The 15,035-nt window shown below is 51.2% G+C and overlaps 2 protein-coding genes across 10 annotated transcripts in view; one reads left to right on the top strand and one right to left on the bottom strand.

Annotated features, from left to right (window-relative positions):
• Positions 1–2,512, bottom strand: part of FNDC1 (fibronectin type III domain containing 1) — a 100,848-nt gene extending 98,336 nt beyond the window's left edge. For 2 of the 4 annotated variants that reach the window (XM_085022171.1, XM_005659118.4), the window contains exon 1: positions 1,629–1,884. In XM_085022171.1, coding sequence (XP_084878297.1) covers positions 1,629–1,722 — 94 coding nt within the window. In that variant the 5' untranslated portion in view covers positions 1,723–1,884. Of the gene's footprint in view, positions 1–1,628; positions 1,885–2,230 lie in introns of those variants that run through there. The other 2 variants (XM_085022163.1, XM_085022152.1) reach the window with 2 other exon arrangements.
• On the top strand, positions 585–14,990 carry LOC146405907 (uncharacterized). 6 transcript variants are annotated; one of them, XR_014843783.1, is made up of 6 exons: positions 585–1,078; positions 1,321–1,507; positions 7,429–7,644; positions 7,929–10,012; positions 10,157–10,336; positions 14,879–14,990. XR_014843783.1 is itself a non-coding variant. In XM_085022311.1 (3 exons), exons 1-3 carry the CDS (start codon positions 1,004–1,006, stop codon positions 7,545–7,547), a joined length of 381 nt encoding a protein of 126 aa, XP_084878437.1. In that variant the 5' UTR covers positions 585–1,003; the 3' UTR covers positions 7,548–13,282. The 6 variants fall into 6 exon arrangements, 2 of the variants coding, with proteins under 2 accessions (XP_084878437.1, XP_084878446.1); XR_014843772.1 differs by lacking the exon at positions 14,879–14,990 and having other exon boundaries at positions 8,370–8,556; positions 10,157–13,282; XR_014843778.1 differs by lacking the exon at positions 14,879–14,990 and adding an exon at positions 11,526–11,682 and having other exon boundaries at positions 7,429–10,012.
• The last annotated feature ends 45 nt before the right edge of the window (positions 14,991–15,035 follow it).

The raw sequence follows: 15,035 nt of genomic DNA on the forward strand, positions 1-15,035 counted from the left end.
GGGCCAGCAAACGTTCCAGCTCCAACATTCCACAGCTCCATGATTTACAGAGCAGAAGGCGAGAGAAGGAGCCGCGGGCGCGCGCGCACAACACAGCAGGACTCGGAGCTTCCACAAGCCACCCTGACTTCAGACCCACGCAAATGTAACCCATCGGGCAGGTGGCAGTGGAATCTAACAGGTAGAAGGCTGGGAAATGCACTGGTTCCCGTTTCAGTCTGTTTTCTGAAACAAAAACTCTTTCAGCATTCTGAGGATTTCAATTTAGAATTTTTAAAAAGCCACAGGTTGTAGGTGGGGAAGTTGAAAGGCTTTAAAATAGTTTTATTTTTGATAAGTACTATAAAGATATTCAGCGAATGCTTTCCTAGAAGTACCTAACAGAGAGAAAAACTACCTACCATTTTTTCCTTAAAAAAAAAAAAAAAAGGCTTTTAGGAAAAAGTGGCATTTACCATTCCAGCACTTGGCATAACCCTGAAACAAGCGTCATGTGGGATGCACCCATCAAAAAAGAGCCCCAAGGACCCCCAACTCTCCCCCCTTTCCCTGGTAGTAAGAGGGCAAGCGAGACACTAAATAGCAGCATAAAGCAAGTAGCTCTCCTTGGAAGCGCATCTGAATTTTTCTAACCCAGCTGGGAGTGAACAGTATCAACAAAAATGTTGACTTCTTGGATTCCTACAAACCGATCACATAAATAAAAGCCACACAGTGTCAAGTGTGAAAATGCCTGCACCGGAGGTGAAAACAAGGGCCTTCAAAGGCTAAGGGAAGAAAAACTGGTCTTTCTCTGCGGGAAACGAACACGAAATCTGAAAACAGCCCGCTGGCATTTTCTGGAAAGCATCGCTCACATTTCAGCCTCCCCCAAAGAAAGCATCCACGCGTCTCCCGTCTCAGCCTTCGGGGACGGGAGCGTCTCCCGAACCGACTCCCCCACTTCCCTCGCTCTCTCCTCTCAAAACAAGCGTCGCCTCCCAGCTCCAAAGCGCCCACCGAGATGCTCCGCTCGAGCACGGCTTCACCTTGGGCACCGGAGTACCCGCCCGCCCCGCGGCAGGTCCCAGCTTTCCGGGTGCGCTTCTAGAACAGTCCTGCCTCTCTGCTTCCCTTCTGGTCTCCGAGTGCATCCTGCCTCGGGCAGGTGAACGGGAGGAAAAATGGATGCCCAGGGGAAAATTCTGGGCCAAGGAAAGCATCTCACCTCCAACCCTCCCGCAACGCTGAGAGGGTGCTTTGCTTTGCTTTGCTTTCCTTTAATTTATTTTTTCTTTCTTTCTTTCTTTTTTTTTTTTCCTTTGCCTGAAACGTCCCCAGGACGGTGGACAGCTGAGACTCCCCACTCCCGACAGTTCGACGGCAAAGTGGAAACCGAGGGCCCTGAGGTCCGCTGCCGCCGACGTGTCCCCGCGCCCCCCTCCCGCGCGCGAGGCCGCAAGCGCCGGGCCCCCGCGTCCCCGGCCGCCCCTTGGCGCCCCGACCCGCGATCGAGGAGGACGCCCAGGTTAGTGGCGGGACACGCAGCCAGTCCAGGGCAGGGCGGCGGTCCCCGCAGCGCCAGGCGGGTGAGTGGGGGCGTGGAGGACGGACGGAGGAGCGGCGCGGAGGCTGGGGACAGCGCGTACCTGGAGCCGCCGCCGCGGAGACGACGGGCAGCAGCGCGGCCACGAGTAGCAGCGCCGCCCAGGGCAGCGGGCGCCGCGCACGCGGGGGCGCCATGGGAACCCGGGCTGCGCGGCGGGCTGCGCGCTGGGCGGGAGTCGCGGGGCGCGGAGGGCCGGCCGTCGGGTCCCCGTCGTCGGTGTGCGTCTGAGCGCTCCGCGCCGTGCCCGCGCGCCCCGGCCCCGCGCCGACCGCTCACCAGCCGCCGCGCTCCGCACTGAGGCCGCCCGCCGCCTGCCGCGCCTTTTAGCCGCGCGCGGGCGCCCCCTGCCGGCAGCCGGTCGGCGGGGGTGGCGGGGGTGGCGGGGGTGGTGGCCCCAGGCGGGCGGGGCGCTGGGCCAGCGCTCCTAGAGCCCAAGCACCTCGGAAGCCCGCTGATCCGATCTGAAAGCTTAGTGACTGCTGTGCGGGGCTGTGCTCCCCGTGTCTAACCTCTCGCTTTCTGGCTTGGGAAATGGCCCATCACGTCCAGTCCTTGCCAAGCCCCGGGATGCCCTCTGTCCCCTTAAATAAGCCCCCTCTGGCTTCCACGTTGGGGACCCGCGCCAGGCCCCTTCACCTCTACCTGCGGATTGCGTTGGTTCCTGCGGCTCACCCAGGCCCTCCCCACATCCTGCGCCCAGGAGAGGGTTTTAATGTCTTAGACACTGCTGCTTCCCGGCTGTGGAGCTCATGAACTGGGGTTCTGAGGAAGCGTCCTGTAAGCACGCGAACAGCCCAGAACGAGCGCTTGCTGGCTTCACTTCCTCCGATTTCTATGGTTAACACCTGCTTAGGGCTCCACATCCCGATTCCCACCTGTCGGTGCTCAGCTCCCCGCCTTGGAAGCCTTACTGCCTCTTCGAGCGGACTGGGAGCGCCCCTAGCGGCGATAAGGTCGCTTGCACCCTGCAGGCCGCCGATCTGGGCACAGCATCTTCGCAGACCTGCCCCCAGCCCAGCGCACAACCTAACGTTGAGTCAGCTCTCGATCGTGACGGCCCACAATTGAACCAGATTTGGGTCCTTCTTCAGAAAGGTAAAGATTGCGAGGAGAAGTCCAGACCGATGAAAAAAGAGAAACCCAGCATGTCTCTTGCCCAGTGAGCCCCCAGGAAAGGCAGCCGCCTGTGGCCTTCCTTTCAGGAAACCGTCCCCCTGGGTCCCTGTGAGGGTTGGTTCTTCATTTATCCTGCAGGGTCAGCGAGCCCCCAGAACTCTTATTGGAGTTTGCCACCATTTTCATGTTCAGTTACTGCCTCGGTTTTGCAGTGTTTCCACACCGCCAGTTAATGGAGCTACGGCTTTGGTCAGCCGGGCAGCCTTCCTTCCCTGCTCTTATTTGGGGAATAGTAGCTCCTTCCTCTACTCCAACCAAGATGCTCCTGTGGGGCCTGTCCCCTCCCAACCACACACTTCCCCACCGCAGTTGGTCCAAGAATGTCCAGTGGCCCAAGCCAGGTCAGTCAGAGTCAGAACTTTTCTAGTTAGAGCTGGTGAAAAAGTCTTTCTTCCTGTCATTCATGAATGCAGAAGGAGGGCAGTTGAGGTCGCCGAAATATATGCACCCCCCCCAAACACACACAAAGATGTCCGTGTCTTAATCCCTGGAACCTGTGGATGTTACCTTATATGGAGAGGAAAAAAAACTATTTGCATATGTGATGAAGTTAAGTACTTGAAATGGACAGGTGATCCTGGATTGTCTGGTGGGCTCTAAATACCTTCACATGTGTCCCTATGAGAAGGAGAAGGAGATTTGAGATTCACAGGAGAGGAGACAAGGTGTACACAGAGGTAGAGATAGGAGTGACGCAGCCATGAGCCAAGGCACGCTGACAGCCAAGAGAGGCTGTGAGAGGCAAGCACCAGATTCTCCCCTGCTGCTTCTGCAGGGAGCACAGCCCTGCCAGCGCCTTGATTTCAGCCCAGTGGAACTAATTACAGACTTATGGCTTCCAGAACGGTGAGAGGATAAAGTTTGGTTGGTTTAAGCCCACAAACTGGTCATTGTTACAGTAGCCACAGGAAACTGATACAGTATCCAAGAGGGACCCCAGTCTGTGGTCCAGCCTGAGGGGCACCATCCAGGGAGACTGAAGCCAACACACGGAGCACAAGCCAACAGGAAGAAAGAGCCATGCGGGTGGGCAAGGCCTGGGCTCCAGCCCCAGCTCAGCACTTCCTGAAGATTGCTTCCGGGAGACGGCTTCCCTTTGGCTAAGTTGGAGTGGGATTTCTGTCCCACGTAACCTAGGAGTCCTGGCCAGTACCTTCTCCTGTCCTTAGAAAGAAGAGAATCAAGATTTCCCTTTACGTCCTTTCTGCCACCCAGAAAGGCCATCACAGTCCCAAGAACACAGCAACTTCTGGGTACTGCTGATAGGTCAGTCGCCATTCATTTGTTCATTCAACCAGCACTTTATTTTATTTTATTTTGTCTTTTTGCCTTTTTAGGGCCGCACCTGCAGCATAGGAGGTTCCCAGGCTAGGGGTTGAATCGGAGCTGTAGCTGCCAACCTACACCACAGCCACAGCAACGCCAGATCCGAGCCGCGTCTGTGAGCTACACCACAGCTCACGGCCACACAGGATCCTTAATCCACTGAGCAAGGCCAGGGATCGAACCCACAACCTCATGGTTCCTAGTCGGGTTCGTTAACCACTGAGCCACAACAGGAACTCCCTCAACCAGCACTTATGGTGCATCTACTTCATGTCCGACGGTGCTCTAGGCACTGCGGGTCTACACTAAAAACAGCATCGAGTAAGAATTAGCAGGAGATATGTTTCAAAAGATGAGGACCGCCATGGTAAGGACCTTGCGGGCCGCAGTGAGGACTTAGGCTTTCATTCTGGGAGGCTGTGGGAGCACTGGAGGATCCTGATCAGAAGAATATGACAACATTGCCATGGAAGCGGGAAACCAGTAAGCAGGCCCTTATAATCCAGGCAGAAGAAGACGGCGCTTGGACCAGGAGGCGACTCGATACAGCCTGAAGGTCCAGGCAGGATCGTTTCCTGACTAAGTGGATGAGGAGGAACAGAGACGGAGAACTGGTGAGACGCAAAGTCATTCTGTTCTTACCATGGTCCCTAGCTCTCCATAAAGCGCAAAATTTTAGGATTTCACTCTTCAGTTTAAGAAAATGATCACATTACATAGTGTGCGGAAGCTCACAGAGAAGACTGCTCAAGGGCGGTTTCTCTCCTTCCTCGTGAGATGCCTTCCCCTACCTCCCCAGCCTATGAGAGCTACTTTCGTGTGTGGACATTTCAGAGGAAAGTCAAGGGCAAAGTCATCTCCACCTTTAGAGACTTGATGACGAGATCAGAACAATCCGCCACGGGCTGGTGGTAAATGGAATAACTAATATCAGTGCGTCTGGATTCCGATTTGATTACCCACGTGAGTATGTGTTTAAAAGTCCCAAGAGAGGAGTTCCCGTCGTGGCGCAGTAGTTAACGAATCCAACTAGGAACCATGAGGTTGCGGGTTCAGTCCCTGCCCTTGCTCAGTGGGTTAATGATCCGGCGTTGCCGTGAGCTGTGGTGTAGGTTGCAGACGCGGCTCGGATCCCGCGTTGCTGTGGCTCTGGAGTAGGCTGGTGGCTACAGCTCTGATTCGACCCCTAGCCTGGGAACCTCCATATGCCGCGGGAGTGGCCCAAGAAATAGCAAAAAGCCAAAAAAAAAAAAGTCCCAAGAGAAACTTCAAGGATTTTTAAAACCTTGTAAAAGACCTCAAAACACCCAAGAGCCATAGTCATCTGTCCTGAATGTGGTCCTCTCAAAAAGAGAAGCTCTCTGAAGTTGCCTTCCTTCTGGTCCTTTCTTAGTCCACTCTATTTGCAATTGTCCTGATAGACTTTATTGTTTTTCCACATAATTTCTTAAGCTCCTGGTTGTCGCTTCTATTTTGTTTCTCAAAACAGAGCGACAGCACTCTTGGGTCAGGCGGACATCAGCTGTTTAATTGTGACACTTTCCTAGCTGCCTCCAAGTTATTTCTGTGGTTTATTTCCAGCTTTACACTATCTCTATGGTCTGCTTATTTTTGAAATAACCATACATTCAAAGAGCTCAGCACGCTCCGTACACATTGTCATGGCTTCCTATGCGGTAAAGTAGATTAAAATGCTTTTCTCCTGTTTCATGTGGAGACACAGAAACCACGTTCAAATGGCCATCCAGCCCCAACTCCAACAGAGTGCTGAACGTGTGTGTCTCAGATCAAGATCCCACATCAAATCATGTTCAGGCTTTGGTTTGGCTCCTGGCTCTTTAATTCCTTTGTAAGCACTGCATTTGCACACATCTCTGCACCCTGCCAGCAACAAGGTACTGTACAATACCAAAGACACAACAGGATGTGCACACGACTTGGTGGTGGTGGTCATGACATGCAGCAGCTTGATGTGAGATCTCAGTTTCCAGACCAGGAACTGCACCCAGGACACAGTGATGAAAGTGCTAAATCCTAACCACTAGACCGCCAGGGAACTCCCTTTCTTTTGTTTTTTGTTTTGTTTTCTTAAGACTCTACATAGAAGCAGAGTGAAAGAAGGGGCACAGCGGCAGTGCTTGGAGTGATGGGGGAAGAGCATCAGTTGAGGCAGAGCAGACCTGGAGGAAACATCAGTCTCCGGGATTCCATAAACAGAAGGGAAAGGGAAAGGAAGATAGAGCTGGGCAAGCAGATTCTGCCATGACATGGGAGAAAAAAGAGAGAGATTGCTTCCAGCTGGCATTCGAATAAAATAATGCTTCACCCCATTTTCTTTCATTCTTTCTTTTTTTCTTTCTAGAACCACATGGTTCTCAAGCTAGGGGTTGCATCGGAGCTACAGCTGCCAGCCTACGCCACAGCCGCAGCAACACAGGATCTGAGCCGCATCTGTCTGCAACCCGCATCACAGTTCACAGCAACGCCAGATCCTTAACCCACTGATCAAGGCCAGAGACCGAACCCACATCCCAGTCGGGTTCCTAGTCAGGTGTGTGAACCGCTGAGCCACGAAGGGAATGCCCTGCCCCATTTTCTGGAGCAGTAACCAATTTGTCCCACATGCCACAACGACCTCAGAGACATCACCCTGATCTTACAGAGCAAAAAACAAGGCTCCGAGAGACCGTGTCTCTTTTCCACCCCATGCTGGTGACCCTCGAGGGCGGCGGTCCCCCCCACCTGTCTGGCCCCAGGGGCGCATCTTTGCAGTGGCACCGCGGCACCTCCAAGTGCTCCTCTCTATCAGGTTTTCAATAAAGGCCTCAGGGTCAAAGCAGAGAGTGCAGATAAAAACATGTTTTGCAGGCTCCGTGTCCACTACGGATTTATCAGAGACACTTCCTTATCATCCAGGTGGTGGGCGATCCTTCTGAGCAAACAGTTACCAAGACCTCAATATGACACCATTTGTCTTAGGGTTTGGAAGGTGCAGGAAAGAAACGGTGCTCTTTTAAAAAAGAAAGAAGGAAGAGTTCCCGTCGTGGCTCAGAATCCAACTAGGAACCATGAGGTTGCGGGTTCGATCCCTGCCCTTGCTCAGTGGGTTAAGGATCCGGCGTTGCCATGAGCTGTGGTGTAGGTTGCAGACGCGGCTCAGATCCCAAGTTGCTGTGGCTCTGGCATAGGCTGGTGGCTACAGCTCCGATTCGACCCCTAGCCTGGGAACCTCCATATGCCACGGGAGTAGCCAAAAAAAAAAAAAAAAAAAAAAAAAGAAAAAAGAAAAGAAACTGCTGTAAATGCATCACTGCCTGAAACAAGCTTCCTCTGCACAGAAGTCCTGACTCGTTCGCGCGGCAAGGCAGTGCTGGGGCGAGTTCTCTTCTGTACGTCTACACCGGGAATGAGTGAAATGTCGAGGATTGAGACGTCAGGCGCCCAGCCTGGCACCTGAACTGTTAAGGATTCTACCTGAGAATGTGTCTCTTGCCATGAGGTACCAGCCCACAGACCTGTGTCCTGGATCGTCAGTCCCACACGGAAGCAGCCAGGTATGCCAGTTCTCTCATCTACCACCTGTCAGTGGGCTTCGGACTTGGGCTAAATTGAGGGAAACGATTCCTTGATTGGTTCCTTTGTAGGACCTTTGTTGACACAGCTATTTTTGTGTTAGGATCTGGGGTACAATTGGGCTGAAACTCAGGCGGCCCCTGCTTCAACAAGCTCACACTCCACATAGGAGAGAAACCAGTTACAATCCAGAGGAAGCTGCCAGTAATTGTTCTAAATATTTCCTCTCTCTTCCCTCCCTTTATTTTCTTCTGTTTTCCCCAAGGAGGTTTAACCCGAGGTGTCCTTGCCATAGACACGTCAGGTGCATCCACTCTAATCCTACGGGAATGAAAGAGCCCAGCTGGGGAGGAGGCGGTCATCCCGGGTTGGGGAGGGAACAAGAGCTCGAAGTGTGCAGTCTGCGAGCTGCAGTTGGCAGTGTTAGAAGTTGGCCCAGGCCCTGAGCTAAGAAAATGCATGTCTGGCCTCGGTGCAGCCTGCCTCGGCCTGACCGTGCCTCCCATCAGGAGCAGAATAGGCTGCTGGTCTGTGGGGCCACAGGGCCACGGGGCACAGGGCTGCTGTGCACGGAGCGCGTCACGCCAGCCACACCCGCCTCAGACCCCACGGGCACGGACAGGCACTCACACCTGAAATGGGGAAACTAAGTCTTTGTTCCCTAAGCTTCTACTGAGCTCCTACTGCCTACCTGGCCTCTGTTCAGGGGTGTGGACCTGTGGTCACCTATGAAATGACATCTGGACCAGCTGACAGCTGACAGGGGCTTTGCCACCGGAAAGCCGCAGGAAGTCCAGTGCGGTCCCAGGACCCAGCAGGACCCTCGTCTCCCAAAGAGCACCCACCTCTGGCCGGCAGCCGAAGGCGGCCCGGCATGACCAGCCCTGGAGAAGGTGATGAGAAGACAGTTGGTTGGCAGTGCCCCCTTTCCTCCTGGGTGGCGTCCCCTCTCTTACCACCTCCCCAGACACTGGGTACCTCTGGCACTCCCCCCCCTCCCCACCCTCCCCCGGCCCACCAGTCAGACCTTCTCACCTCCTTCTGGCTGAAAGGTGAGTGACTGCTGAGAGGTCAGGGACTCTTACCTGTACATCTGCGGTTCCCAAAGCATGACGTCCTGCATCCTCACGAACCGAGACGGAGGAAGACACGTCATTATGCGCATTTTACAGATGAGAAGCTGAGGGTGTGTGCCCAGCCCAGGTAGTGCCACAGCCAGGAGGCAAATCCTGATACTCCGCCTGCAAACTCGGTGCTCTGTGCATCACGGGCCGGTGGGAGGAATGACTCTGCGATGAATTAGCAGAGACAACGTGTCCGCAGGGAGGCCCTGAGGATCAGGGCCTCTTTTTTTTACATTCAGATTTTCATGATTTTCGAGAAGCCACCATCTTCTGCATCAGAATTATAACCAACTCTCTCAGGCCACATTTGAGAAGGAAACTATGTCAGGAAAAGCTGTACTTGAGCTGTGGAATTGGTCACCTCCATTCTGTCCCTGCTTTAGCCGTGCTCGGTGACGCTCAGCAGCATTCGGCTCCACGATCTCTCCCTCGTTCCTTCTAGAAGTGCTCTTTCCTTTGCTGCTGACTCTAAATGCTGTCCTGGCTTCTCTTCTGCTTCTGCCACCACGCCTGCTCCGCCTCCTCCTCCGTCTCCTTTGCGGTGGGAGCCCTTTTCTCCCCTCTTTCTCATCTCTCAGGAGATCCCATCCACATTTCTGGCTGCAATAACCGTGTGCCCCTCCCACCCGGCCCGCTTTTGGTCCCGAGTCGCCGTGCTGCTCCTTCCCACAGGGCTTTTTGCACCTGTTCCTCTCTTCCTTCTTTCCCATCCGTCATGGCTCAGCCCTGGGCTCTGTGAGCTGCGAGAGCCTTCCTCTGTACCCACCCAAGGCCTTGCACCACCTTCCTCTACAGTCCTTCTGCGGTTGCACTGTTGCATGGGGCTCTACTCATTCATCATGATAACCACAGCTTGACTTCAAGCTCCCCAGGCGCAGAGACCATGTCTGTTTGGTGCACCCTGTAGCCCAGGACCCAGCATAGGACCTGACTCCTGCAGGTGCACAGCAGATGTTTGCCGAGCATATCTAGGCATGCGTGAGAGGCCGATGGATGCTCTAGACTCAGGAGCACAAGCTGGGTAGAGTTGGCTTCCACAAGAAGAAAGTGCAAGCTTGGACCTCTTCCCTGCTGCTGCTCCACACCCACCCAAATCCTGGCTGCACTGAACCCACTCCAGGCATAACCAGCAACTCAATGACCCAGCCGGTAGACTCCTCAGACCGAGACACTCCAGCAAACACAATCTAGAAAAGCTAGGCTTCCCATTCTGGACACTGGCCCAGCGAGTCTTTTCACCTGCCAGAGGCTACTCATTTATTGCTTTCAAGCTTGGGAGGGGGTGAGTGGCAGGTGGTTCTGTAGCAAGTTCGGTGTTTTTGTCATTTGTTGGCGACCCTGTTTGTTGTTTCTTTCATTCATTCAACAGACGGTTATCGAGGGCCTTGGGATGTGCGAACAATGTCATTTCTCGAATCAGATGGTGCAGCTGGTTTGGTAAATGCAGAATTAACCTTGACCCACACGGTCCTGTTGGCCAGGCACAGACCGAAGGCCACTCTCCTTCTCTTCTGGTCCAGGACTGAGCAGTTACCTGGAGATATCATAGGTTTGCGTTTTCTTTGTTTTTGTCTGTTTCCAGAAGGACTGTGGTCCAGTCATTCCGAATATTAGTGGCTTAAAGCAACACTCCGCGACCATGCTCCAGAGTGTCTGTGGGTCAGGAGTCCAGAAGCAGCTTGGCTGGGCTGCTGGACCTCTCTTGAGAGTTGCAGTCAGCATGTCAGCTGGGCTGCCATCATCTGAAGGCGTGACTGGGCTGGAGAACCCACTTCAGAGGGGTCTTGCTCACGTGGCTGGCAAGTCGGTGCTGGCTATTGGCTGGGAGGCCTCAGTGCCTCTCCTTCTGGGCCTCCCACAGGGCTGAGTGTCTGCAGACGGTTTCCCTGGAGCCACGGCAGAAGTAGCAATCCTGTTACCACCAGCCCTGCAAGACCCCACAGCCACTTCGGACACATTCTGTCCGCGGTACAGACCGACCTTGATTTAATGTGGAAGGGGGATGTGAATACCAGGGGATGCACATCACCAAGGGCCGCTGATTGGAGCCCGGCTACCACAGGCTGAGGCTGCAGCGCCCCACCTGCTTTTGTCCAAACCCCAGGTTCGCTGGGAGTTCCCACTGTGGCTCAGTGGGTTAAGGGCCTGACATTTTCTCTGTGATGATGTGGGTTCCATCCCTGGCCTGGCTCAGTGGGTTAAGGATCCAGTGTTGCTGTAAGCTGTGGCATAGGTTGCAGATGAGGCCTGGGTCTGGTGTTGCTATGGCTGTGGTGTAGGCTGCAGCTGCAGCTCCAATTCGACCCCTGGCTCGGGAATTTCTGTATGACACATGTGCAGCCCTAGAAAGAAAAAAAAAAAAAAAAAAATTCCAATGACACTTTCACGTGAGGCTCCACAAACCAAGATAGCAAAGGCCTAAAGAGAATATCCAGCTTGATTCATTAGCCTGTTCAGGAGTTTGCCCACTATCACAATATAAAGCTACATTTCGCTTATTCAATTATGCTTTAAAGTAACTGCCTCACAACTGGACCATTCAAGACTGTTCCTCTGAGGTTTTTCTTTTCTTCTTCTTCGTATAAAACAAAATCAGTAGAAATATCTTTAGCTTTTTGGCTCTTCGGAAGTAGGTCCCCTGGAATCATCCACAGAATACACCCCACTTCCAATCCCACCCTCCATCAGGAAAGCCTTCATGGAGCGGTGGGTGTAACTTCGCAGTTACGCCCCCACAGGCTCCTTGGGATGGCTCCACCGTGCTCTGTGGGCTACATGCCACCCTTATGCTGAAGAATTCATCAAGATGGGGTTGGAGTGAATGAAACAGGGCATGGGCTATAATGATGACACGGAACCTGACCCAATAAAGCAGCGGGGAGGAAGGAACTCTGAGGCAAAGCACAAAGTGATTCATTCCCAAAGGAAGCCTAAATGTGAGTGTGCGTGTCCGTGTCTCTCCCCGTCTTTATATCTGTGTGTCTGTCTGTGTGTGTCTGTATGTGCACTGCTTACTGCACAGAAGTGATGGAGCCTGTTCAGCTGATGAGGCGAAGGTCAAGTGTCTTGGAAGAGTCCGCCTTTGACCCAGATCTCGAAGGAAAAATGATGCCAGTGGAAAGAGCAAGGATAGGATGGCGCCGCTGATGTGAAGAACGAAGAGAAGAGCTTTGAGAAGTTCAGGCTGTCTGGACTGTCGGATGTGTCTAAGGAACGAGCAGGTGATACAGTTGCAAAGGCAGGACAGAGGTGGCAATAGAAGGATGTAAAGGCAGGTCTGGGGAGTTTGGATTTACTCTGAAGGCAAGAGGAAGCCACTGAACAGAAAAGTGCATCAGTTGTTTTCCGCAAAGTTACTGTGACATGCAGGTTAGATAACCTAGTGGCACTATTTTCTTTTTTCTTTTGTTTTTCAGGGCTGTACCTGTCGCATATGGAGTGTTCCCACACTAGGGGTTGAATTGGAGCTGCAGCTGCTGGCCACAGCCACAGCAAAGCCAGATCCGAGCCACGTCTGTGACCTACACCGCAGCTTGTAGTAACACCGGTTCCTTAACCCACTGAGCGAGGCCAGGGATCAAACCCATTTCTTCATGAATACTAGTCAGATCTTAACACACTGAGCTATAACGGGAACTCCCACAGTATTTTCAAAAAAGGAGAAAAGCTATGCAAACTTAAGGAATTTACACTATAAAATCAGAAGTGCACTCTAGAAAGATTCATCAGGCAGCCGGCTGCAGAAGTGATTAGATGAGAAAGGAATCAATGTAGGGAGGCAATTAGGAGACTACTGACCAAGTCCCGGAAAGAGAACATAAGGCCTGAATGAGGGCTTCAGCAGAGAAGTAGATTCGTAGAGAGGATACTGTTGGAATTAACAGATCGCCGTACATAGGAGACAGGAAGGAGGTATTGACGGGGCCCCATGATTACCCTTTGGGCTTCCCACGAGGCAGAGACTGAAACTAAGTGCCCCCAGTCTCTGCAGCAGCCTGATGTCCTCAGTGTCTGAAGTTTGAGATGTCAGTCCCTGCAGGACAGAAACAAAACCTCTCCAGGAAAAAGTGCATCCCCAACTTAAGCCCTCAAGACTTCTACAGTTTGAAGACCCACCAAACATGAGATCATGGTCCCCAAAGAAACACAGAAGAGTCAGCAGAAATAAGAATTGTGCTCCCAAGTACTTTAGGTATTAGAATTAGTAGATTCAAAACATAAAGTAATTTGTAGTTCCCATCATGGCTCAGTGGAAACGAATCTGACTAGCATCCACAAGAACGCAGGTTTGATCCGTGGCCTCCTCGCTCAGTGGGTTAAGGATCTGGCGTTGCCGTGAGCTGTGGTGTAGGTTGCAGTTGCAGCTCAGATCTGGCATTGCTGTGGCTGTGGTGTAGGCAGGCAACTGCTAATTGGACCCCTAGCCTGGGAATCTCCATATGCCGCGGGTACGGGCCTAAGAAGACAAAAAAAAAAAAAAAGGCAAAAATAAAAGCAGCCAGAAATACATGAGAGAACACCTATAAAAGGACAAGGTTGAAAAGCAATCTTCTCAACAAAAATCTTCCTAAGAAAGAAAATAGCAGGCCCAGCCAATTTTATGAACAAATTCTATATAACTTTTTTTTTTTTTTAGAAAAGTAGAAACCGCTTTAATATATGTAACTGGAGTTCTATTTTCATTTATAGCTGTGAATAACTTTCAAAGAAAAGTTGATCATTTATCTTTCAGAAGATGGAAAATGAGGAAGTACCCCCGCAGGAGGATTCCATAAGGTTAATATAACCTTGACAAAACTAGACAAAAATGATACGACGAGAGAAAATCACAGACACTCAAATGGGTAAACATTGATGCAAAAATCCTAAACAATGTTAACAAACCAAATCCAGTCCAGTATAAAAACAAAGATATATCTTGCCCAAATTTACCCTACCCACAAACTCGGGGGAGATTTAACATGAGAATAAATTTAACTCACCACATTAATAGATTAGAGGAGAAAAATCATACGTTCTTCTTAGTTGACTCAGAAAAAGTATTAGGTAAAATTTAACATCCCTTCATGTTAAAAAAGTCGTAAACTCATAACCCAAGATTAGAGTCCCTAAACTGATGAATAGTATCTATAAAGAAGCCCCAGGAATTTTTCTGTTTTCTTGGGTCTCTCCCATGTATACAGACTATTAAACTTTTGTTTGATTTTCTCTTGTTTGAAAAAAAGTAAAGACCCTCCAAACAGCAGACACCTTTCTCAGTTGTGAAACTTGAGAAACATGGGGTCCCCCTGCTCATCAGCCCACTTTACCGGAAGCCTTGGCAATTAGTCTTTATCTATTTCAGGCACTTGGCAATTTCTCCACTGTCAGTCGCACTGCCTGGCATGTGAAAGGCAATCTTTTCCACGTACCTTAGTAACTAAACAACACAACTTTATTGACTCACGTGATCTTCTTTTGTCAGAGCCTATAAAACACGTGGTAGGCATTGATTGAGTTTTTGTCTTCTGTATCAATTTACATTACCATACTGGTTGTCAAACATTTTGAATAGCGCTGCAGCTCTGGGGCAAAACCTTGCAAAGCCCCTGTGCCCTGAGCATCAGAATTCTCTCTCCTCTGGACATGTTCCATCCTTTTCTTAATTTCAACAAAAGTAGATGGAGAGAGGAGAGGAGATAAAATCATTTGCGTACGTTTTGCTCCCTTATTCAAGCTCCAGGAAATGTTCCAAGAAGTTGGTGGGAGGCATGATTTCATGTCTCCATACGCTTGCTGGTACATACAATTCTTGGTGATTGAGTGTTTGCTATTATTCTCCATTTACGGCTCCCACAGTCCATAAATCGCCTGGACATCTCTCTTCCCACAGAGCAGTGAGTCCTGCCTGTATTGCTCTCAGTGACAGCGTTCACCCAGTTGGAGGATCTGATTAGGTTCAAATTAGCCTACTTCTACAGCTGGTTTTCCTAATCTACAATTAGAGTAAGAATAAAGTCATTGGCAAACATGGTGTTCATTAAGGGAACTTTCTGTACAGTACGTGCCTGTTCCTTTCGCTGATGTTTGACCATTATGTCATTGTTTACAGTTGCTAAGGTGACCATGTGAGAATACTCAGTTTGGGAATCCTTGGAGTCCAAGTTTGTGGCTCATATCCTTATGAATCACTCCACTTCAAAATAAAATTAATTTGACACTGGGCCATTTCATCAACTATACTTTTGGCAAGATAATACAAGCTTGTC

Source organism: Sus scrofa, chromosome 1, assembly GCF_054392235.1.
Source record: "Sus scrofa isolate SSC_HxYL_T2T_F1_AM1 chromosome 1, Sscrofa_HxYL_maternal_Yorkshire_Landrace_v2.0, whole genome shotgun sequence".
Lineage (NCBI taxonomy): Eukaryota > Metazoa > Chordata > Mammalia > Artiodactyla > Suidae > Sus > Sus scrofa.